General features: G+C 47.4%; 1 protein-coding gene across 1 annotated transcript in view; it reads right to left on the reverse strand.

The window, feature by feature from the left end:
* The window catches only part of CUX2 (cut like homeobox 2), a 262,334-nt gene that overhangs the window by 55,681 nt on the left and 181,736 nt on the right, over positions 1-24,917 (reverse strand). Inside the window, exon 4 of the mRNA XM_061169679.1 lies at positions 2,725-2,803. Coding sequence (XP_061025662.1) covers positions 2,725-2,803 — 79 coding nt within the window. The remainder of the gene's footprint in view (positions 1-2,724; positions 2,804-24,917) is intronic.

Raw genomic sequence — 24,917 nt, forward strand, 5'->3', positions numbered from 1 at the left:
GTGTCCTTATAAGAGAACAGAGAAGGGATTTGGGACTCAGAGACACAGAGGGAAGAAGGCCATGTGCAGACAGAGGCAGAGATTGGAGTGATGCAGCCACAAGCCAAGGGACACCTGGAGCCACCAGAAGCTGGAAGAGGTAAGGAAGAGTCCTCCCCTATTGAGATACAGTGTGTAACGTGAAGGATGTAAGTTACTCAGCTTTCTGCTCCCTACACCAAACAGTGTTTGTCTTCGGAGGGAGCACAGCCCTGCCGACACCTTGATTTCAGACTTCTGGCCTCCAGAACTGAGAGAGAATAAGGATCTGTTGTTTTAAGCCACCCAGTTTGTGGTAGTTTGTTACATCAATGGGAAACTAACATAACCTCCCACGAGTAGCCAAGTTGTGACATGAGCAGACATTCTGGAAATAGTTGTTGAATGTATCAAGAGCTGAGTCCCATCTCTCCCTGGCTGTGAGGCATCAGGCACTGGACTCAACCTCTTGGTGCCAGGGAGACAGGGACTGGTAGGGCCTGTTCCCTTGGGGCTTGTAACATGCAGAGGGTAGAGCACATGCAACTTCTACACCTGGCCGGTGCTTCTCTAACTGTGATGTGCTCCCAGATCCCCTAGGGAGCTTGTTAAAATGCAGAGGCTTCAGTGGCCCGAGGTTCTGTATTTCTAACGAGCTCCAGGCGAAGCCAATGCTGCTGGTCCGTGGACTACACTTTGAGTAGAACAGGCTGGAAGACTTCCCTCACCACGCAGCCCATGTGCTTTTGGAGGGGAAGCTTCACATCATTGTTGCTGTATTAGTTTCCTGGGGCAGCCATAACAGAGCACCACCCACTAAGGTGGCTTAAAACCACAAAAGTGTTTATTCTCTCACAGTTCTGGAGGCCAGAAGTCCAAAATCAAGGTGCTGTCAGGACTGCGCTCCTTCTGAAGGCTCTAGCAGAGGATCCTTCCTTGCCTCTTCCAGCTCCTGGTGGTCTCAGGCATTCCTTGGCTTGTAGTTGCATCACTCCAAACTCTGCCTCTGTCTTCACATGGCCCTCTTCCCTGTGTCTGTGTCCCAAAACTCCCTCTCCTCTTCTTATAAGGACACCCTTCATTGGATTTAGGGTCCTCCCTAAGTCCAGGATGATCTCATCTCGAGATCCTTAACTAATTACATCTGCAAAGACCCTGTTTCCAAATAAGGTCACACTACGAGGTTCAGAGCGGACATAAATTTTGGGAGGACACTATTTAAACCACCACAACTGCCCAAGACAGATGGAACGAGGGACTTTCCCATCCCCTGCACAAGGATCTCACAAACAACCTTGACATCAAATATAAATGACTTTGCCTTCTCCATGGCTCAGCCTAGAGTGGGATCTCATTTTCTTCTTCATAAACCCCCAGCCCCAATCACCCCTGATAGCACTAATTCCTGCAGCTGTGTGGGTGAAGGGAGTTAGCACAGTGGAGTCTTCTCCCAGCTCCACCATTATTAAGCAAATCACTACATTCTGGGTTCCCATCTCTAGGTCAATAAATGAAAACGCTGCAGAGGACGGGCCATTTTAAAAAAGGGAAACTTTTTGCAGAAGTATATCTACATATTTAGGTACACAGTTGAAGGCTCTCAAGCTGATCATACCTCTGTAATCCACACCCAGATCAAGAAGCAACATCTCCAGCCCCCAAAGGCCCCTCCCAGGAACTATCACCCCATCCAAGAGAAACCACTCTCTTGACTTCTAACAGCACAGGTGCCTTTTTTTTTTTTTTAGGTGAAATTCTGTAACGCAAAATTTACCATTTTATAGTGAACAATTCAGTGCCAGTTAGTACATTCATGATGTTGTGCAACCACCACCTCTATCTAGTCCCAGAACATTTTTATTCCCCTAAAAGGAAACCTCATACCCATTAAGCATTCACTCCCCATTCTCTCCTGCCCCCAGATCGGTAACCACCAATCTGATTTCTGTCTCTATAGATATGCCTATTTTGGGTACGTCATACAAATGAAATCATAAACTGTGTGACCTCTTGTATCTGGCTTCTTTCACTCAGCATCATGTTTTTAAGGTTCATCCACTCTGTAGCATGTGTCAGTACTTCATTACTTTTTATGTCTAAATAATATTCCACTGGATTGGTAAACCACATTTTATTTATTCATCCACTGATGGACATTTGGGTTGTTCCCCCTTTTAGCCATTGTGAATAGTGCTGACATTAATTTTTGCCTGTCTTCATATTTTATGTAAATGGAGTCATACAGTATATGCTCTTTTGGGTTTGGTTTTTGAGGAACATCAAGTTTTTGAGGTTGGCCGTGCCATGTTGGAGGAAACATTTGCAGTCTTTCCTCCAGCGCCCTCTGCTGGCAGAGAACACTGGGTGCCTTCTGCCCCTTGTGGCAAAGGGATGGGGGTTCTGGTGGGCAAGACACTCGGCTCCCCAAGGAGATCCAGGTGGGAGATCTTACCAGGAGCCCCCCAAAGCTCCCTGGCTGATGTCGGAAGGCAGAGGGGTAAGATGGAGGAGTCGTGTGGGGACACATCACACCAGACTGGGTGTAGACCCCCTCAGTCCCTACAGTTCCTACCCGTGGAGGGCCTGGCCTCACCCAGGAGTCTTGGCCTGTCCCCAGATGCCACTGAGAGGAGGCCCCTGTGTAACAGTCCTAACAGCAGTTTATTTTTGTTAATTATTCACTCATGGAGCCTAAGCATTTCTTACCTGGTGCTTCAATTAACTGCTTGTAAACGCTCAGGAAAGCGGCTTCGGCCTCCTGACTTCTCTTACTAAGAGCCACCACCTTTGGAAACAACAAGAGAAAGAATCACGTGTGACCACGGCATCTGTGTCTAGAAGCAAATTTGATCATTTTCTACATGTGCAAACATGGGATTGGGGGGAGGAAGAAGGGAAATGAAGAAGGGAAAAGTATGGAGTAGACTGCCAAAATTCAGGTGATGGTGGCTGACTCCTTTGCCAGAGCAAGTTCTAAATAAATAGCCTTTGCCTGTTAGAAAAAAAAAAAAAAAAAGTATGGAGTAGAAAGTCTGGGTTCAAGTTTCAGCTCCACTGCATCTGGCTGTGTGACCTTGGGCAAGTCACTACCCCTCTCTGATCCTCAGTTTCCTCATCTGTAAAATGGGGGTAAATAATAGAAACTACCTCTTAGGCCTGTTGTGAGGATTAAAAGAAGCTATATATAAGTGCTTAGCACAGGGCCTGGCACAACAGTAGGTTATTAACAGTTGTTACTATTATTCCTGTTATTAAAGGGCAATGTCGGAGGTTCAAATATGACACGTTTTGTAGGAAAGTGGGACTCATCTGGGGAATATGTCTTGCCACTGAAAATTAAAGAGAAATTGTTGAATCTCTAGTAAGATATCAGTTTCAACAAATGTCAAGAGTGACAGTTTGTGAAACAGTTCCTGGCATACCAAAGGTGCTCAATAAATGCCTCTTGACTGATGAATACACCAAATGACTGGATGACCAGTGGTGAGGAGCTACTTTCATGCATTCGTTCTCTTGCTCACGGACTTTTATTGTTCTGCCAGTGAGACTCTGTAAGATGTGTTTCTGGGGCTCAGCACCATCTCATCCCTCCGCTCCTGGCTGTGAATTCTGAGCTCCGGCCTCACAGCTGCCTTGATGCTGGCTCTTCTTGGCCAGTCCCCTTGGCATTAGTCCTGGGCCTTCCGGGCATACTTCTGGACCAAGCTCCTGGCACCCACAGGTCACCATCCCTACCTCCTTGAGGACACACTGGGCTGGCATCCCCCTTTGGACTGGAACAGAGCTTTATTCCCCCTGGCACTGACATACCTCTCCCTCTGGTGCCAAATTGCTAAATGATGACTCTATCAGAGCATCTACTTGTCAACACCCTCTTTCAGAGCTGGGCTTTTCCTATGAATCCCAGTAACGCCATTTGGGGAAGTGTCTGTTACTGAATTCCTCCCCTCAAAGTAAGCTCTGTGAGCGTGTGGTCTGGTGCACAGAAGGGGCTCAACATAATTTGTTGAATGAACAAATCCAAGTGGGTAGCACTGACTCTAGATCCTGTCTGTGACACCATTGTAGAGAAATGGCAGGGCCCAATTCTGAGACAGTCTGCTCACAGAGGTGATCAACCGAGGCACAGGTCCTGGAGCCAGGCTGCCTGGGTTCAAATCCCAGCTCCACCACTTATTATCTGTGTGTCCTTGAACAGGTGGGTCACTTCAATCCCTGTGCCTCTACTTCCCCACCTGTAAAACGGGGATAATAATATGACAGCCTCCCTCAAAGCGTCGCTAGAGGATCAAATGACTTAACACAATGTAAAGCCCTTTGCAAAACTCCTAGCATGCATTAAGCCCCACAGACATGTCATCTCTTGGTATGATCAACCCCTTCCTTCTTGCCTGTGGGGACAGGTTCTGCCCAGTGCTGGATGATAAACTTCAGCTGTGCTCATCTCTGGTGTCCTATGAAGACCACCTGAGAAAAGCCTCGCCTCCACACACAGCAGGGCACTCTGGGAAGAAGAATTTGAAAACCATAGCAGTTTCTCTGCAGCTTCCAATATGGCAGCCATGAGCCTCATGTGGGTACTAAGCACTTGAAACGTGGCAAGTCCAAATCCAGATGTGCTGTGAGTGCAAAATATGCACCGGATTTCAAAGACTTAGTTCAAAAAATGAGAATGTACAATAGCTCATCAGCTATTCTTATGTTGATTACATGTTGAAGTGATAAAATTTTGGGTATGTTGGGTTAAATAAAATATATTATTAAAATTCATTTCACCTGTTTTCTTTTACTTTTTAAAATGTAGGTACCACAAAATGTAAAAGTACACGTGTGGATCACATTATATTTCTATTGGACAGCATGGCTTGAAGGTTTTACAAGGCCCACAGAGAATTTTTTATTTAAGAGAGGTGGAGAGAAATATATGGTGGACGTTGAGCAAGTGATTTTGAAAAGGTCAGTTACAAAAGCTCTTTAAGCTCTCTCGTTGTTATTCTGAGAGCAGTCTCTGGTCGCTTACCTTCCAGAGTGAATGACAGTCTCTCATACATTCACCAAGCATTTGCTGAGCACCTGCTATGTGCCATGAACTGTGAGCTGAGAACTCAGCCATGAATAAGGCAGCCTCAAGCCCCACCCTTAGAGGACTCACAGCCCAGCGGGGAGACAGACATTAAAGCAGAGTCCCCAGACAATTCATTAATTACATGTGCTAAACGCTTCAAAGGAAAAGCACAGGGGGGCTTGAGAGTGTGTAAGTGGGGGGAGACTGACCCAGTTTGATGGGTGGAAGGAACATCAGGAATTATCTCCCCAGAAGGGGAAGATGGTGATGGACAGAAATAATGTTCTAGAATCTAGGCAAAGGGAAGATTTTTATTCTTGCTAAGATGTACAAAACACAGTTCCTGCTCTGGGGACTCACAGCTGAGTGGGAGACACAGCAATGCCAAAGAGGAACCGTAACACAGGGGGAGGTGATGCAAACACTGGAGTCTCCAGATTAATGTGAGGAGGGGGCAATTAATTCAGAGTTTGGGGGGACATCCTTGATGCACTACTAATAATACTAATGTAATATTCAGAGTTTACCATGTACCAGATGCTCTTACTATTCATAATCATCCCTCTCCATACACCAATCACTGAAGGTAGCTGCTGTCATTATCCCCATTGTACAGATGAGGAAACCAAGACTCAGCGAGGTTAAGTAACTTGCCCAAGGTCACTCAGTAAGTAAATGTCAGAGTGAGATTCACACCAGGTCTGGGGGTTGAAATTACTGTTCTGAATCCAGATGTGGGCCCCTTTCTCCTGGATAGAAAAACCATCCCAGCCAGTGGGGACAGTCACTCGGACCTCATTTGGATGCTGATGCCTTGAGATGCTATCTATGGCTGTACCAGGTCAGGTGCTGCTATGCTGCTGACCTGAGGTCCAAGAAAAGCCATGAGAAACAAAAGCAATTAATCTCCTGATCCCTAGATGGAGAATTATCAAAGATGAGCCAGCACAAAGTCTGAATGCTTCATTTTACAGTCGTCCATGCTCAGCATGTGTGGTAGCTGGAGTTTACGATAGGCGTAAGAATGTTCTATTGACTTCTAATTTATTTCTTTTCTTTCTTTATTTTTTTGGCTGTGTCAGGTCTTAGTTGAGGCACGTGGGGTCTTCGTTGAGGCATGTGGGATCTTTTGTTGTGGCACGGGTTCTTTGTTGCGGTGCTCGGGTTTCTCTCTAGTTGTGGCGTGCGGGTTTTCTCTCTGTAGTTTGCAGCACGTGGGCTCTCTGGTTGAGGCGCATGAGCTCAGTAGTTGTGGTGCGCCGCTTTAGTTGCCCCGCGGTATGTGGGATCTTAGTTCCCGACCAGGGATCGAACCTGCGTCCCCTGCATTGGAAGGCGGATTCCTTACCACTGGACCACCAGGGAAGCCCTGCTATTGACTTCTAAAAAGGAATTCAGGGCAGAGGTGAGGGCAAGTCACAGAAGATCCCTTTATTGTTTCCCGGTCCCTATGCATAGCACCCTCTACTATCCATTCATGGTGCTTATCAGTTGTGTATTGATTATCTGTACGACTGTCTCCTTATAATGTCAGCCCACCCCATTAAAGCTGTGCTGTCCAAAACAGTAAGCACTAGCCCATGTAGCCAGTGAGCACTTGAAATGTGACTATTCAAATTCAGATGGGCTGCACGTGTAAAATATGGGATTTCTAAGTCTTAGGAAGAAAAAAGGAATGTAAAATATCTCAATAATTTTTATATTGATTTTATGTTGAAATGATAATATTGTGGACATATTGGGTTCAATAAAATATATTAAAATTAAACTCACCTATTTCATTTTACTTTTTATAACGCAGCTACTAGAAAAATTTAAATTACTTATATCGTTTGCATTCTTTTTTTTTTTTTAATTTATTTATTTATTTTTATTTTTTTGGCCGCGTTGAGTCTTTGTTGCTGTGCGCGGGCTTTTCTCTAGTTGCGAAGAGTGGAGAGCGGGGCCTACCCTTCCTTGCAGTGTGCGGGCTTCTCATTGGGTGGCTTCTCTTGTTGCAGAGCACGGGTTCTAGGCACACGGGCTTCAGTAGTTGTGGCATTTGGGCTCAGCAGTTGTGGCTTGCGGGCTCTAGAGCACAGGCTCAGTAGTTGTGGTCCACGGGCTTAGTTGCTCCACTGCACGTGGAATCTTCCCAGACCAGGGCTTGAACCTGTGTCCCCTGCATTGGCAGGCGGATTCTTAACCACTGCGCCACCAGGGAAGCCCTATCGTTTGCATTCTATTTCTACTGGACAGCGCTGTTCTAGATCAAAGGTTAGGAAACTATGGCCCTTGGGCCAAATGTGGCCCTTCATCTGTGTGTTTAAATAAAGTTTTATTGGAACACAGCTACAATCATTCTTTTATGTACTGTCTATGGCTGCTTTCATGCTATAATGGTGGATGGAGTTGCATAGTTGTGACAGACACTCTGGTTGCAAAGCTGAAGACACTTACTCTCTCTGGCCCTTAACAGAAAACATTTGCTGATCCCTGCTTTAGAGGTTCACCTAATGGCTGGACAATATTTTCAAAAGCAGAGATCAAAAAACATCCTGGAATGGCACTAGGTCTGAATTAGTTCAAGTTTAGGGCTTCCCATAGTAAATATGACTCTTGAAGACAGTAGTCATTTGGATGTCCTGCCTCGTTCAGTCTTGTTTTAGAGCAACGACCCTGCCTACTTCTAAAAGGCCAGGCCTGATGGCATCAGGGCCTGATCCAGTGCTGGGCCCAATGTCATGAAGCATCTCTTGGCCTCAGTTTGTTCATCCATCATGTGGGAATAATACTCTCCATTTGTCTAAGAAGCTGTTGGGGGAGGAATGGGCTAACATGTGGTAAAGAGTCCCATGGAAGTTGGAAAAAAGCTTTCTAATAAAGCAGATAATTCTTCTTCCAACCATACAGGATGTCTTTTCCAAGAGCTGCAACTCTAATGTATTTCACCCACGTGCCCAGAACAGGTGAGCTCGGCCTAAATAAAAGGCCATGTGTTTCTGCCTCATGGCTGGGTCCTACAGTGTAGAAGGGCCAGAGAAAAGGGTCCAGAATGACAGATTTGGCTTGTGACAGGCAGATCTTTGAAGGCCATCTGGGGGAGGAAGAGGAGGAGGAGGAGGTGGCGGCCAGCTACAGACACCAAGAAGGTCACCATCAGAAATAGCTCAGCGTCTGATGGAGCAGGCGGCATTCACACTACCCGAAGTAATATAAGGGGTGAAAATGTGTTTGGTCCCCCGAGTATGAAAGTTAACAGGTGTAGAACTGGTTAAGCCAGAGGAGAGGCAAAAGCCTGCTCTAGCTGCCTAGCATTTGTCTGTCAGGTGGTTAAAAAATGGCAAGTTTGGGGGCCCCCCGAGGCTGTGCTTCCATGACTGTCTGAGACAGCAGTGACAACATCTACTGGCTACTGAGAACAGCTCTGTGCCAAGCTCTTCACAATGAACAGAGTTTCCAGAAACTGAATCTTTATTCTGTGTTCAGTGCCTTATCTTTGGAACGTCTGCATACAGCTCTAAGACGTGAGCACTGTTATTGCTCCCATTTTACAGGGGAAGAAACTGAGGCTCAGGGAAGCCAAGTCACTTGGCCAAGATGCAAGAACTAGTTATTGATGGAGGTGGTATCTGCGCCCAGCATGCTCTCACTCCAGGGCTCAGAACTGCAACCAGAGACCAGTGTTTCTCAAAGTGTGCTGCACAGTCCCCTGGGTGTGAAAAGAGGGAGGGACCTGTGATCAAGCCTGTACCCACTTGCTTTCTCCATGGATTGCACAAAATCTACTAGCACACTGGATGCTCTGACGAGAGCTGCAGAAGAAAATGCTCTTCAACTCAGCTTAGCCCAGTGTTTTCCCAAATGCATTTGGTCACGGAGCTTTTTCATCAGAGAATAAACTTAGAAACTAGGGTTCCGTGAAACACACTTTGACACAGCTTCCCTCTACCACTGGGTCCTGGGCTCTGGGGAGGGTGGGGCACGGTGGTTCTGAGAGATTGAGTGGGGGGGTCTGATGCCACAGGAATTCTGGAAGAAACTGAAGAGTGATGGGCAGTTGAGAGGTGGGTGTTCAGAGGGTCTCATAATCAGTACCTCAGAGGAGGAGGCAGAGGAATGAGATGGAGGAGAAAAGGCATCAGCCGAGGATGGCCGGGGACGGGCGGGCGGGAGTGTGCCCTTTAACACCCTCTGAGGCCTGGTTCTCCTTCTGGGGAGTGAAGATCCGGGGGTACATGGGGAGCAAAGAGGAGCAAGAAGAATGAGGGGAGACAGAGGAAGGGGGAAGAGCGTGAGGGTTATGCAGAGAGTGAGGGGCATGGAGAGCAAGGGGGAGCAGAGAGCTGGGGTTCACAGACACTGAGGGGAGCAGGCAGGAGAAGGGGGTCATGGAGAGTAAGGGGGGCACAGACATGGAGGCGGATGGAACGAGGGCTCAGAGTGAAGGGAGCAGGGGTGTGGAGCACAGTGCGGGGAGCACAGAGAATGAGGGTGGCCGCGGCCGAGGGCTGTGCAGAGGAGCAGAAGGAAGCCCTGGCCGCTGCAACGCAGCGGAGTGACTGGCTCAGATGGGAAGGGGCTCATGGTCACTGCTCAGGGGCCGCCGCAGCGGAGTGACTGGCTCAGATGGGAAGGGGCTCGTGGTCACTGCTCAGGGGCTGCCGCAGGGGAGTGACTGGCTCAGATGGGAAGGGGCTCATGGTCACTGCTCAGGGGCTGCCGCAGGGGAGTGACTGGCTCAGATGGGAAGGGGCTCGTGGTCACTGCTCAGGGGCTGCCGCAGGGTCTGGGGGAGGTGATGGTCCAGGTCCAGGGTGGTGCTGGAGAGGGGCAGAAAAGAACTGATTCGAGAGATGATTAGGAGGTAAGTTCTTAATCCAGGACATGGCTGGGGCTGAAGGTGGGGAGGCGCATGGGGGTGCATTTAGCCAAGAGGGAGGAGCAGACTCAGGGAGACACACTACAAGAGCAGTCTACAATCAGCTGAAGATCTTTCTGGCTATTGCGTTGAGAAGAATACATGTATTTTGGACTGTAAAGATTGCAGCCCAGGATGGGAAGAAGGTAGAAATTTCAAGGAGGCTCAATCTTTCTAAGTTCTCAAAATGGGTTACCTTGTGAGGTACTGAGCTCCCCAACAGAAGAGGCATCCAAATACATGGCCATCTATCTCTGAGGATATAAACGTACTCAGGGAGATTTATACATTAGGGAGCTTTGGCCAAACTATCCAGAAGGCGCACATCTTACTCTGAGTCTATGGATAAATCCCTTTTACTTATAGTAATATTCTGATGTTCTACCACTTGTAAAAGGTGATGACAATTACCTTGTTTGGCTGATATGAGAATTATTATTATCAACAGTAACGGTGACTACTGAGCATGGACTCTGTCAAGCACTCTGCTAAGTGTCTGACAAATACTAACTCATTTAATCCTCACAACCCAGGTTGGGGGGGGTGTTACTGCCCATTTAACAGATGAAGATATCAAGGCACAGAAGGGCGAAGGCCATACCATGTGGGAGCTGGGACTCACACCCAGCTCAGTCAGACTCCAAAGCCCATGATCCTAACCCCCACTTGGGGCTGAATCTCTGGTAGGGGTTTGTGGAAGGGGCTGGAATATCTGAAAGGGCTGAAGGAGCCAGGCCGGCAGGTGGGCAGGGGACAGTGAGGCCAGGAGAAGCCAAGTGCCTGGGTCTTCAGCAGGACCTGTCTCCTCTGCCTCACAGAGTGTGTTTGCTGGGGGCCTTGTTCCCAGGGGAGCACTAATGCTCTCTCTCTGCCGTATGTCATTGATGTGACTGAGCAAATGAAAATTACACTTTAATGTCAGGGCTTAAATAAGAAATAAGAGTTTGACTCTTGTTTTTGGTAGCTGTTGTTGAGTTGGGCTCTCTCGGCTCCTGTCTGGACAGGGCAGAAGGCTGGCACCCTCTCTGGCCTTCTGAGATCTCGGGGACATTCCCAAGGGAGGGTCAGAGTGGTCCCAGAGAGGCCACATCCTAGCTGAGGCTCAGGAGCCAGCAGAAGCCACTTCTAGAGCCTGACGGGATGGAATAAAATTAACATATCTGGTCACCGTTCAGTGTTTTGAATTCTCAGGTATAAATCACAAATTCATTTTAAATCGTCAGATGTAAGACACTAATTCAAATTCAAGCTTGAGCTCTGAGATCCCCTCTTCCAGGGCTGTAGGTCCAGCTTCTAGATCCTCCTCCCAATGCCTCAACCTGCAACAGCGATGGACACAAGCAGGAGTTCAGTAACTACAATAAAAGCAAGCGGTATTTACTGAGCACCCACTATGTGCACGCCCCAGGGGAGGCATCCTGCCCCCTCCACAAGACCCTCAAACACATATTGAGTGCTGTACATGCATTAACTCACTCGATCCTTGCAAAACTTCCATGAGGTGGGGGGACTGAATTGTGTCCCCCCAATGTGACTATATTTGGAGATAGGACTTTTAAGGGGGTAATTAAGGTTAAATGAAGTCTTAAGGGGATTGGTGTCCTTATAGGAAGAGGAAGAGACATCACGCATGCAGAAGCATGGACAGTAAGAAGGCGGCCATCTACAAACCAAAGAGAGAGCTCTCACCAGAAACCAACCGTGCCAGCACCTTGATCTTGGACTGCTAGCTTCCAGAATTGTGAGAAAATAAAATTCTGTTGTTTAAGTCACCTAGTCTGTGGTATTCTGTTACGACAGCCTGAGCTGCCTGTCTAGCTCCAGAAGCCGCCATCTCATGGCTGGGTTTGTCAGTTCTTAGGTCTGAGCCCCACCAGGGGAGAGTGGGTCTGTCTATTCACACAGCCTCGCACACAGTAGGTGCTCAATAAATGTCTGCTGAAGAACGAGTGTCACTGTCTATGTGTCATCCTTGGGGGTGATTCTCAGGCTGGAGAGGAACTGATAGCAGTGGGGCTCCCTCTTTAGAGATGTCCGGAAAAGTACCAGGTACCCCGATTGGTGCTCGTGTTCTAGTTAAGGGAGAGTTTGTGCTTTGTCCCGACCTCCTCTGAACACCAGGCACTCACCCATCAGTCAGCATCTGATGACAGGCCCGTGCTCATGCTAACTTCTCACCTGGGTGTTGTTCCATTTCCCCAACCAGATTGTGAGCATCCAGAGGGCTGGGACTAGCTTTTTTTTTTTTTTGGCATTAAAAAAAGTGAAATAAAATAATGCATGTAAAGTGTTAACATAGCGCCTGACACATCACCGATGTCCAATAACTTCATTTTCTCAGCAGGTATTTGTCGAGCATCTTCTAAGGATGGGGGCTGTTCTAGGCACTGGGTATTCAGTACCAAGCAAGACTGACCCAAACCTGTACCCTTGCAGAGCTGACACTCTAGAGGCAGAGGCAGGCAATAAAAGAAATCATGATACAGAAAGTGAGAAAGTGATCAAGTACAAGGGAGGAAAATAAAGCTAGGAGGGAGATAGGAGTCTGGGGTAGGGATGTGTGTCCTGCCTAGTAGGGCCAGGGAAGGCCTTGGGAGAAAAGAACAGTTGAGCAGACTTGTAGAAGGGGAGGGGGTGTGTCATTCAGCCATCTCAGGGAAGAATATTCCAGGCTGCTAGAATAGCAGGTGCAAAGGCCCTGGGGCAGAAATATGTTTGCCTTGTTTGGGTAACAACAAAGAGGCCAGTGTAGTGGGAGAAGGTAGGGGAAGGGGACGAGAAGAGGTCAGGGATCAAAGGGTAGGGACAGAGATTTGTAGGTTATTGTGAGGACTCGGGCTTTTTCCCCGAGGGGAATGAGTAGCCACGGGAGGGTTTAGAGCAGACGAGGGACATGGTCCACGTATGTTTTAACAGGATTCCTCTGGCTCTCGTGTGGACAATGGACTGAGGGGGGCTAGGGTGGAAGCAGGTTGACCAGGGAGGCGGCTACTTTAATAGTCCAGGCGAGAAGGATGGCATTTCAGAGCAGGGTGGTGTCAGTGGAGGTGGGGAGAAGTGCTGGGGTTCTGGATCCATTCTGAAGGTCCAGCCACAGGATTTGTTTCTCAGAAACACAGAGTAGATGTGGGGTGAGGTGAGAGGAAGAGGGGTGTCAAGGACATTTCATGGTTTGGGGCGTGAACAACTGGATGATCTTGAACAGCTGCTGCTGTGATTTTCTCCTCCCTCGCAGTCCACAACAGGACAAGTCAGGAGTGGGCACTAAATCAACAATGACTGAATGAAAAAATGAATGAATGAGATAAGGAAGGAACTTAAGAGGCTCTCTGAGCTAATCCTTCTGAACTACAAACAAATAAAAACCCGCGTCTAGAAGGATGATGGAGAATGACACCCATCTATGCTGCAACCCAAACTATGCTGCAACCTTGAAGGCTCTGTGGAGATCTCTTGCAGGCTCTCTGATGGAGTAACACCTAGTGTGAGGCGACAGAGGCCCAGGATCTGCCCCAGAGGTCCTGGCATCTCAGGGAAGCTGTCAGCAGCGTGGGAAACAGGAAAAGCTGGACCTGGGAGTGAGCGGACCTGGGTTCTGGTTTCAGCTGGGGCCTCGTGTCCCTGTTCACCTTTGGGCAAGTCACACCCCCTTTCTGAGCCTCAGCTTCCCCATCTGTAAAGTGAAGGTGCTGGGTTTTAGGTCTCTAACTCAAATTCACTCAAGCAGACAGACAGACAGACACTCTCCTCCCCACACATCGATCTCCACCCCACTGGGATTTTAATCAAAAGCAGTGCAAGGCCTTGGAAGCCCACCCAGGCTTGGATCGAGGGGTGGGTCTGCTGGGAGAGCAGGAGGGAGGAAAGAAAAACACCATGCAATTTTATTTTAATATTTGTAATTATTCCCAGGCTAAAAATAAGGCACAGAGCAAAGTGTTTTCAAATGTCGGCATTAATGAACACTTTTTATCCAACATAATGCGGGCCCCCAAATGCATTTATGTCAGGCTCCCTGAGATCTCGGAAGCGGTGCCCCACGCCAGGTTGGCTTTCACAGCTTGGAAGCGGCGCAAAAATGAAATGTCCCACAAGCGCAGGCTGGCAGGCCTGCTATTAGCAACAGTATAATCATCAATTATGTCCAATCACAAACTACTGATTTTATAATTATCAAATGAAGTTCTAACTTCTCACCTCCGCTCGGTGGCAACTAATATAATCTCTCAGCTCAAAAAAGGAAGCTTTTTTCTTTTTTTTCCTGCTCTTTCTTCTGGGGAAAAGAATTTCCAGGCCTCCACATAAGACTGCATTTAAATTGCTTGTCACTCAAAACAAAGGCAAACCACTCATTTGTAATTCACCAGCCACCTGAACAGACTGCCTGTTTTCCTTTAAGCATCCATGCACTGAAGCACAAAGATCATTTTTTCTATTGTTAAAATTGTATAAGCCGGGGCTTTTTTTAGCAGTGAATACACAATTTCACTTCTCTTCCGAGGGCTCCCAGCATAAAAGGGACAGGACAGGAGGCTTTCTTTAGTGCCTTACAAATAAATTTTGCTTTGGGGTATTAAAAAAAAATCAACTCGGGCTTCCCTGGTGGCGCAGTGGTTGAGAATCTGCCTGCCAATGCAGGTGACACGGGTTCGTGCCCTGGTCTGGGAAGATCCCACATGCCGCGGAGCAACTGGGCCCGTGAGCCGCAATTACTGAGCCTGCGCGTCTGGAGCCTGTGCTCCGCAACAAGAGAGGCCGCGATAGTGAGGGGCCCGCGCACCGCGATGAAGAGTGGCCCCCGCTTGCCACAACTAGAGAAAGCCCTCGCACAGAAACGAAGACCCAACACAGCCATAAATAAATAAAAATAAATTTAAAAAAATTATTAAAAAACAAAAAAATCAACTATGTGCTCATATAATGAGTCGAAAAGCTATTAAGGCCATTTATATATGAGGGCAGGAAAGAAGTTACGTTTCCCGTCCTGCCCAGGGTGTGGCCAGTATATGAAGTCAGATGATTGAGATTCATTCTCATGGGCGCTGGAAGCATCTGTGTTCAATTTCCTCTTTTTGGGAGCTGCCGATATCACAAACGTGGCTCCGTGCTGATTGGCATTCGGCTGGCAGGCTTCAAGAGCAGAAGCAACCCAGGGGTGGGTGCCCCAGCTTGGACCTTGCTGTTCCAGGCAGGCTCTAGCTGTGTGCCTGACTTTCTGGCTACCTCACCCCAGAGGGACAAGCCATGCACGACTGTCATGAAGCCCCTATATGCAACCAAATTCTGTGGCTCAGCCTTTGACAACCAGGCCTGTTTTGACAACAGCTCAGTTTTTCTCTATAACTGATTATGATAATAATACTTTCCAATTTTAATCTAGAGCTTTTTATAATTTACAAAGACCTTTCACAGGAATTAATGCCTCTGAGCCTCCACTCACTCCCAGAGGTGGCTCTGGCAGGGAGGATGGTTCTTGTTTGAGAGGCCCAGAGGGGCTGATACGGCAGTCCCACGTCACACAGGAGACGTCAAGGCAGTGTGTGAACCCGGTCTCTGGATTCAGAGCCAGCTGTGCAGCAGAGAATTTGGGCCTGGATTTGTGCAACTTCCCACCTGAAGTGGGAGAGTAGCTTCCATTTTTGGTAAATTAGAACAGACTCAAGTTCAACCCCTAAAATGTCCCCTTCTCACGCCTGAATATGCTGTGTTTTCCTGAGTATAAGGAATGGGGCTCCCGCATGCCCACCAGAAGTTATTCATAAGCCACAGCCAGTCTTTTCTTTGCAATAGCCATGAGGACTAACAAAGATTCCTGATTTAAAACAACAGTGAAATTATTCTGTATGATACTGTGATGGTGGATACACATTATGCATTTGTCAAGGAAGATTGTACAACAGAAAAAGTGACTGCTTAATGTAAACAATGGACTTCAGTTAATAATACTGTATCAGTATTGGTTCATCAATTGTAACAAATGTACCGAACTAATGCAAGATGTTAATAACAGGGGAACTGGGGTAGAGAGCTCTATACTTTCTGCTCAAATTCTCTCTAAACCTAAAACTGCTCTAAAAAATAGTCCATCAATTAAAAAAGAAAAAGAGAGTACTGAACACGTATAAAGCAGGTACTAGGTACCAGGCACTGCTCTCGGTATTTATCACATTAACACATTCAATCTGTACAACAGCCCTATGAGGTCAGTAACATTATCTTCCTGATTTTACTGGTAGGGAAAACAAGATGTCAGAGAGATCTACCTTATTCAAAGTCACACAGCAAGTGGCAGAGCCAGGATTCATACTCAGGATACCAGAGCATGTGCCCTTAGCCATGAGACTAATGGAATTATCACTGGGTTCTCTCCAAAAGCCTGCCCCCTTTCGTATGGGATACTGTCGTGTGTGAGCGTCCTACCTTGATCATGGGTGTCAGACAGCATAATAAGGGTCATGAATGATGGGTCCAGGGCCAGATACATCCCATGGACATGTTTTCTTGGACCCTCAACTGTTTTAAAAAATTTGAGACATAAAAATTCATCAAGTTACATACTTAAGATTTGCTCATTTTACCATATGTAAATTATACCTTCATAAAGTACTGTGAGCATGAAAATGTATATATTGAGGCAGCATTTAAAACCGAGAAGAGATCCAAATTGCTGGCTTTTCTTGGAAAATCAGAGGATATGGCCAGCCTGGGACCACGTTTCCACCAACAACTGCTGCCTGGGGCCAAGCAGCAGCCTTCCATTGAGATAGGCCAGGGGTCGGCAGTTCACCTCGGGCCTCCCGTGCACCTGCAGTACAGGTGTGGGACCCCGTCGGCACTGGCGTTTTCACTCTGGCCTAGACTTGACACCCCTTTTCCGCTTGCTTTGCTTTCTCCACATTCTTCTTGAGTTCCATCAGCCCCCAACTCCACCCTTCAAATAGTGATTTCACAGGCATGTGAAAAACAGGAGTGCTAAGCAGGTGTCCTGTACTGGTCCTACTTCTCGCTTCCAGGCAGCCCCACATGGCTGGCAAACTTCCCTTCCAAACTGTAACAAGATCCTGTGTGAGCCCTCCACCCCGAATAAAAATGGTTAGGCCCTCCCAACTCAAGTCTACCTGGGACCAGAAAAAAGGGCCATTTAGAGCATCTGGATGATTCTGTGCCTTGCTAAATGGTGAGAAACTCATAGGCAGAGTTGGGAAAGACCAGCAGGGCTTGGCTACTCTGTGTTCTGATGGGAATGGTGGTGCTAAGTGGGCCACGGAGGAGAGGGGTGAGTGAGGGCAAGAGGAGAGCACAGAGACGCACACAGCTGGGGCTTAATAAAGGCCTGTGGATTCAAGGAAGGGCTGGAAAGCACACGGGCTTTGAAGTCAGGTTCTGAGTGACCTAAGCCTGAAACCTGCATCTCTGGCTGTGTGACTTTGGGCAAGTCACGGAGCCTTCAGTGCCTCAGCTTTCTCAACTGTAAATTGGGTACAATGATGTGACGAGCTACCAGGAGGATCAAATCAGGGAGGAGAAGCAGCTGGCAGGGTACCCGCCCTGCCAGCACTTAATGATGAGTGAACATCCTTCTTTGACCTCTCTCTGCCTCGGTTTCTCTACCTAGAGAGTAGGGACAACAAGATCCAGCTTCTGTGTGGTGACACCAGCAGTTAAGATATGCTTTGTTCACCATTAAATACGGAGTGAAATTGGCCAAGCCATCCATAGACGGTTCTTGGATTTCTGGGCAAAGGGATCTGAGGGTGTTAGAAGTCGGTGCTAATGGGCGGAATGTGAAAGGTGGAAACTGCTGGAACGTGAGGGCTGGAACCAAATCACCAGAGTGTGGGCTGAGGGTCAGCAATGCCAAGAACCACCCCAGCCAGCCTGGCAACAAGCGGCCTCTGAAACACAGGGCAGGCCAGGGGTCTGTGCACCAGGCCCAAACGACCCTGCTCCTGCTGTGAGCTGGCTCGTGACCCTGACCTCGCCTCTGAGCTCTCACTGCCCCAGGCTCTGTCGACCATGTGCCGCGGTGTCCTTGCCCTTGCAGGGAGGCCTGCAGGGGTCCCAGGTGGCTGCAGTCTCCCCTCTTGAGGCCATCCTGGGAAGTTCTCTGAAATGCCAGAGCAGAAAAGCTAAGTTAAAAGAGCATGCATGCCCTTTATGGAGAGGCGGCCACCCAAATGCCACTGAAGCACCACCTGCCCATGCTTTTAAATATAGCATCGTCATTTCTGGATGTCTCTGTGTAGTGTGGCTCAAGACAGCTCCATGAGAGCCTCAGCTGGACACTTGGGGCACTACTCTGTCTCCTGCCCAGTTTGTGCAGCCAGGAGTCATGGGCGCAGTTTCCTGAAGTGGGCTGATTCGATTTCCAGTCGAATTCGATTCCCAGTTTCCCTACTTCCTTGTGGCCTTGGGCAGCCACTGGCCTTCTCTGAGCCTTTGTTTCCACATCTGAGGATTACGATAAGGATTAAAGGCGATATACACAAAAATTGCTTAGCTCACAGCCTGGCAAACAGACAACACTTAGATGTTCGTTTTAGTATTATTAATTATTATGATCCTCGATGTGCTAAGCACTATGCGAAGAAGAATAAACCACAGCCCCAGCCCACAAGTCCTAGAGTAAGAAAGAGACAGGCCATAGAAAAGGGCAGAAGACAAGCAGCTTTTTGAGGAGGGGGAGTCAAGGAGGGAGGGGTTTATTCTGCAGGGGCATTGGCTAGAGGAGGGCTTCAAGGAGGAGGTGGCACTGGCTTGCAAAGGACGAGCAGGTTGTTGAGCTACAGAGGAGGGAGAGAGGGTGGCATGTGCCAAGGTAAGAAATGATCTGATGTAATCAGATGACGCTCATCACTCCTCCCTCTAAGCCCAAGGCTGCAAATGTGGGGCCCATGGTCCAAATCCCGTCACGCACGTGGCTTTGTTCACGTTTAAAAAATGTTCATTTTTAGCCAACATTTAAAGATCAGGAGATTTTACATAAAAATTGAGATTTCCAGCTTGCCGGAAAAATGAGAAAATGTGGCCACAGAGGGCTCTGTTCCTGTGTAACAACAGCATAAAAAAAGGAAACAGTGATAGTGACAAACAATAATAGTGAATATTTACTGAGTGTTTAAAGTGTGCCGGGCACTGCTTTAAGGGCTTTACACACGCTAAGTCTCAAAATCCTCATAAAAGCCCTATAGGGTGGGTGCAGTGATGTGCTGGTAAAGATTTAACAACTGGTTATCTGGTGGGAAAAAAAAGGGTCCTAGTTTGTAGTGTTTGCCAATTTCCATGGTGCAAATATTCCCACCATGGCGGATTTCAAGCTACCAATGTCACTGACCACCCGAGGAGTTTGCTCTGTGAGTCTCTCCAGCACATCAATGGTAGGTGTAGTTTCATTTCTACTTCTCAGATGAGGAAATGGAGGCACAGAGAAATCAAGACACTTGCGCAAGGTCACAGAGCTAGGAAAGCGAGCAGAGCAGGGGTTTGGAGATAGCTAGCCTGGCTTTGAAGTTTGTGCTCTCAGCTCCCACAGTGCATTGCAAGATCAGACTGTGTGGTCTGCCCGAGCTGGGTAGAGGCCACTCCTGAGGTGGCACACAAAGTCCCCGCTTGCCTCAGTCCCCACTCCTCTCTGTTGTCTCACCTGTGCCTGTGGGGCTCACTCAGCTTACCTGCAGGGCCCCTGTGGGCAACTGAGCTTGCAGCCTTGCTTTGGGGTATGAAATGTCATGTGGCCCCCAACTTTTCCCTCTGCCCTTCTGGGAACCCCATCAGGTACCTGAACACAAACAGAAGACACCCAGGGTGGGGGACAGCCAGCTTCTTTTGCTCTATCCCAACTCCATCCCCTGGCACCTGACAAAGTGGAAGAGCAAACCTTGTGGTTCAAACGCTTCTCACTTTTTTTCTCATTCTCTCTTTGCCAGGATCACTAACAGCATCAATTTCATGGAAGCAATTTCTCTGTTCCCCTCCTTGCCTCCTGCTATCCCATACAACAAAACGTGGAAACAACATGATTTACAGGGGGAAATACAGCAAAACTGTTCACCTTAGGTTGGAAATGCAAACGATGCTCTAGCCCCTATGCTCTGTTGGGAGGAAGGCCTTCCGTTTATCAGGGGAGGGGGGCTTGGATGGGAAACCCCACTTTCTTTGCTGTTTCTCAAAGACAGGCAAAGCCCCCTCAATCCTCATCCTCCCAGCTGGCAGCTCAGGATGGCAGCAAACAAAGGAAAGGCATATGTTTGGTGGGAAACGTGGAAATAATCAAGTGTGAGTGGATTCATGTAAGTAATTTAATTACCTCGCACAGCTATGAAATCACTTGGTTTCCGCTTCCATTATTAATGACGAATGTTAACTATCAGAGGACATCAGCTATGGTTTCCTGACATACTGGGGGAGGGAGGTTTAGGTGTCACTAGGCGGCCATACCTGGCTTGTCACTGATCAGGCTGGTCCCTGCCTCTAGCTGACCCCACCCCCATCTTGGAACTGACTGGGAGGTATATTATACACCTCATGATGGAAACACCTAGCACCACCTACGAATAGACTTGCCAAAACACTGAACCTGAATATGATCAAGCCTCTAGATCCAATTACCCATGTACAGCAAATATAGAGGACAGAGGAACAGGTCAAACCACACCACAGGGACACAATCAGCAAAATCCCAGCTACAGGTGAGGTGACTTGCCCAAGGTCCCACAGCTAGTGGTGGGCTGGGATTTGGACCCAAGCTCATGAACACAGTACTCTCCTGAGACCACATGAGAGGCCAGAGAAAGTGCAGCTGGGCTTCCAGAGGGTGGGACAAGGAACCAGGACAGTCCAGAAGCAAGTAGGGTGCTTCTACTGCAAGAGGCAAGTCCCTTGGCCCTGCCCTCTCTTGAGGTCAGCTTTCTCGGCTTCCTCAACCAGTCCCACACTCAAACTCCTGAGATAATGAATACTGTTGGCCAGCTTGAGACCAGTGTCAGCCCCTGGCACAATCAGCTGTGATCAGGGGAATGTCTTCAAGAAAAATAGCCCAGTTATTTCCACATACAGATCAGAAAAAAAAGATGGGCAGGGTGCTTACAGATTAGAACATGTAGCAGAGGTAGCACGACCAACTTGTCCTAGTTTGTCTTGGACTTCCCCAGTTTTAGCCTGAAAAGTTTTACACCTGAAGAGCTTCTCAGCTTTAAAACCCAAAGTTTTGCATCTCAGGTACCCCTCAGTCCAAGGCCTGTGTAACAACAGCATAAAAAAAGGAACTGACTGGGAGGTATATTATACACCTCATGATGGTGTATAACATCTATTGGTTGTGTATAACACAACCAATAGACAGTTGGTTGCCATACTTAAGAGGCACATCGATCAGTCTCAATGTGTGGGCCCTGTGTGAGTCCTGGTATACACCATAAAACAATTAAAAAAAACTGAGGAGCCAATAAGGGACACTGAAGCATTGCCTGGATATCTGATAATATTAAAAAACTATTGTTAAGAAAAAAAATTACAACTATGTGTGGTACGAATGTTAAGTAGACTTATGGTGATAATTTTGCAATATATACAAATATTGAATCATTATGCTCTATACCTGAAACTAATATAATATTATATATCAATTATATCTCAATTAAAAAAGAAATTAGTGTTAAAAAATTTTTGGATGAGATGATATTGTGGTTATGTTTACAAAGAGATTCCTTATTTTTTAGAGATTATACACTAAAATATTTACAGGTGAAATGATACAACTTGGATTTGTTTCAGAATAATCCAGGGGTGCAAAAGGGAAGTGGCTATGAGTGAATAATCATTGAAACTGGGTCATGTGGCTCATTATTTTATTCTCTTTAACTTTCATGTATTTGAATTTTTCCATAATAAAGAGGAGAAAGAAAGGAAAGAAGGAAAGAAAGGAGGGAGGAAGATAGAAATGATTGTAGGAAGATATGCATTCTCTGAGTCAAATTCAACCACTCAAAATTTATAAATTTGATCTTGTCTTTTCTGTAAAGGGCCAGAGAATAAATATTTTTGGCTATGTGGACCACATGGTCTGTCGTAACTATTCAACTCTGCCCTGTACAGTGAAAGCAGCCACAGACACTGTGTGGTTGTGTGCCAATAAAACTTTATTTACAGGGGCTTCCCTGGTGGTGCAGTGGTTAAAAACCCGCCTGCCAATGCAGGGGGCATGGGTTTGAGCCCTGGTCCGGGAAGATCCCAAATGCCACGGAGCAACTAAGCCCATGCGCCTCAACTACTGAGCCTGCGCTCTAGAGTCTGTGAGCCACAACTACTGAGCCCACGCGCCACAACTACTGAAGCCTGCGCATCTAGAGCCCGTGCTCCGCAACAAGAGAAGCCACCACAATGAGAAGCCCGCGCACCACAACGAAGAGTAGCCACCGCTTGCCACAACTAGAGAAAGGCCGCGCACAGCAACGAAGACCCAACGCCGCCAAAGATAAAATAAATAAATAAATAAATTTGTTAAAAAAAAAAAAGCTTCATTTACAAAAAAAGGCAGGGAGCTGTATTTGACCCATGGGCTATAATTTGCCAACCCCTGGTCTAGAAGGATATCAACTGGGTTCAGTTCTACTACTTACTTGCTGTTGTAACCTTAGGAAAGTCACCTAGCCTTTCTGTTGTGACCTAAGGAAAGTCACCTAACCTTTCTGAGTTTTCTCCTCTGTAAAATGGGGATAATAACAGTAACTACATCAGGCCAGGATTAAGCCAGAATAGAGCTGGGTCTATGTCAAAGTGAGCAGGTCCTCTAACAGCAAGCTGTAACTGATTTAACACATCCTGCTAGAATGTTTTGTTCACCACTTAGAATAGCATCTGGCATGCAGTAGAAGCCCAACAAACATTTGTTGGAATGATGAATGATTATGTTTGTCCCCATCAAGTGAAGCAAATAGGGATGGAAGAACATGGTCTTCTTACTCCTTTTCAAAATGTCAGGGTCTCCTCGCCTTATACACTGAAAAAGGAACATTTATAACAGAGACATCTAAGTCCTACTTCACACTATGAGTCAGCTCCTGAGAAGAACTTCCTAAGAGGCTGTGCAGCCGAGTATGCTTAAGCATCAGAGACATTTCAGGGTGACAGCTTCACTCGAAGGCGTTGTCCAGCTTGGCCATCCCAAGCTCTGGTGATCCATGTCACAGAAGCAGCAGACTGCTTCACCTACCCCTCAAGGGCTTGGCCAGAGACTGAAACATGCGTTGGAGGCCCCATGGAGGAGCTGAGCCAATGTGGGAAGTCTTCAACCAGTCTTGGTTGCCATCTTGTTTGGAATGGGAATAATCTCTCAACCACTGGAGCTGGGCTCACTGGGTTTTACTCTCCTCTCACAGAGAACATGTGGGGATGTGGGGTATATAAGGTCTTGGTGCAGGCGAATCACGTGGAAGAATGAAACAAGATGGCGCCAGAGCCTGGCTTCAATGAGCAAGAACTGGAAACAACCCATTCTCAGCATAATGAATTTCTTTATCTTGACTTCTGGGCAAAATATAGATGATTGGGCTGGTTGAGATCTGTACACCTTTGGGGCTTTCTAAATCCTGAGGTAGATGGTCATCTACCTTCTCTGTAAGAATCACTCTACTACTCTTCCAGGAGCAAAACCCCAAATGTCTGCAGGAAAGTAGTAGTAACTCCAGTATGTGAAGTGGCCAATCGAAGGGGTTAGATGAGAGGGAGAATCAGGACTGTGTGAATGGACAAAATGATAAGAAGCTGAATTAGGCGACGGTAAGTTGCGAGTCTGTGACCTTCCTTCTTCCCCTGAGATCGGCTACAGTGGCTGATGTCTGCACTGAGGCATTTTCCTGTCCATGGTTGATGTACCAGGGGCAGACACTGAGCTAGGCCAATGATCTCTGTTATCCTAACAGTTTAAATTTGAGACTGGTTGATTTTGATTTGTCCAGGTAGTTAGCTCCAGTGACTTTGGGGTGAACCTGGGGACTGAGATGGCCATTATGCGGGAGCCACCTTCCATCTACCATGTGTGAGAAAGCCGGCCCAGAGAGAGGACAGGATGAGGAACCTCACCCCTTTGCTTCTGAGCTGTTTTGGTTCCTTGTCCCACGCTCTGGAAGCCCAGCTGTGCTTTCTCCAGCCTCTCATGTGGTCTCAGGAGAGTGCTGTATTCATGAGCTTGGGTTCAAATCCCAGCTCTACCACTAATGGTGGGACCTTCAGCAAGACAACTCACCATGATGAGCCTTAGTTTCTTCATCTGTAAAATGGGGGAAATACCAAAAATACCCCTGCTACTGAGGATTAAATGACACAACTGTGCATCTGGCATACAAAAGATACCCCATAAATATCACGTAGCTAATATTATAATAAATTCTCCTCATCTAGGCTAGCTAGGGTGGATTTTTGTTTCTTGTACCCCAAGGTTTTCTCTTAAGATGGACCTCCAGCTGCCCTCGACATTGACGCCTCCCACTTAGAGGCTCAGGGTGGGGTAGGCGTCTCCTTTCTTGCCCCACCAAGGCCAGAGACAGAACGTAGACTGAGACAGAACACAGGAAGAGCTGCTGCGTTGTTCCTGACACCTGGGCAGCCCCAGCAGCTGCTGTTCCCCCACCCTACTCATTGCAAAAGCAACAGGCGAGGCAAACAGATGGCTTTTTTCCTTTCCCAAGATGGGAAGAAAAGGAAAGGAGATGAACAGATTTCCACTGGCTAGGAGATCAAAGAGAAATGGCCATTTTCGCTGATAAACTTCACTTAAACACCATCCCTGCGCCCAGGCACACGATCATCCCGGGGCAGGAATGGGATGGGGCCAGCTTGCTATTGCCTATTGATGTAGCATTAATTTCTTTTTGTTTCCCGCTCTGGCGTACACCCGACTCAAGGTGAGAGAACGCAACTGGGCTGCGACTTCTCAGA

The sequence above is a fragment of the Eubalaena glacialis genome, chromosome 15, assembly GCF_028564815.1.
Source record: "Eubalaena glacialis isolate mEubGla1 chromosome 15, mEubGla1.1.hap2.+ XY, whole genome shotgun sequence".
Classification (NCBI taxonomy): domain Eukaryota; kingdom Metazoa; phylum Chordata; class Mammalia; order Artiodactyla; family Balaenidae; genus Eubalaena; species Eubalaena glacialis.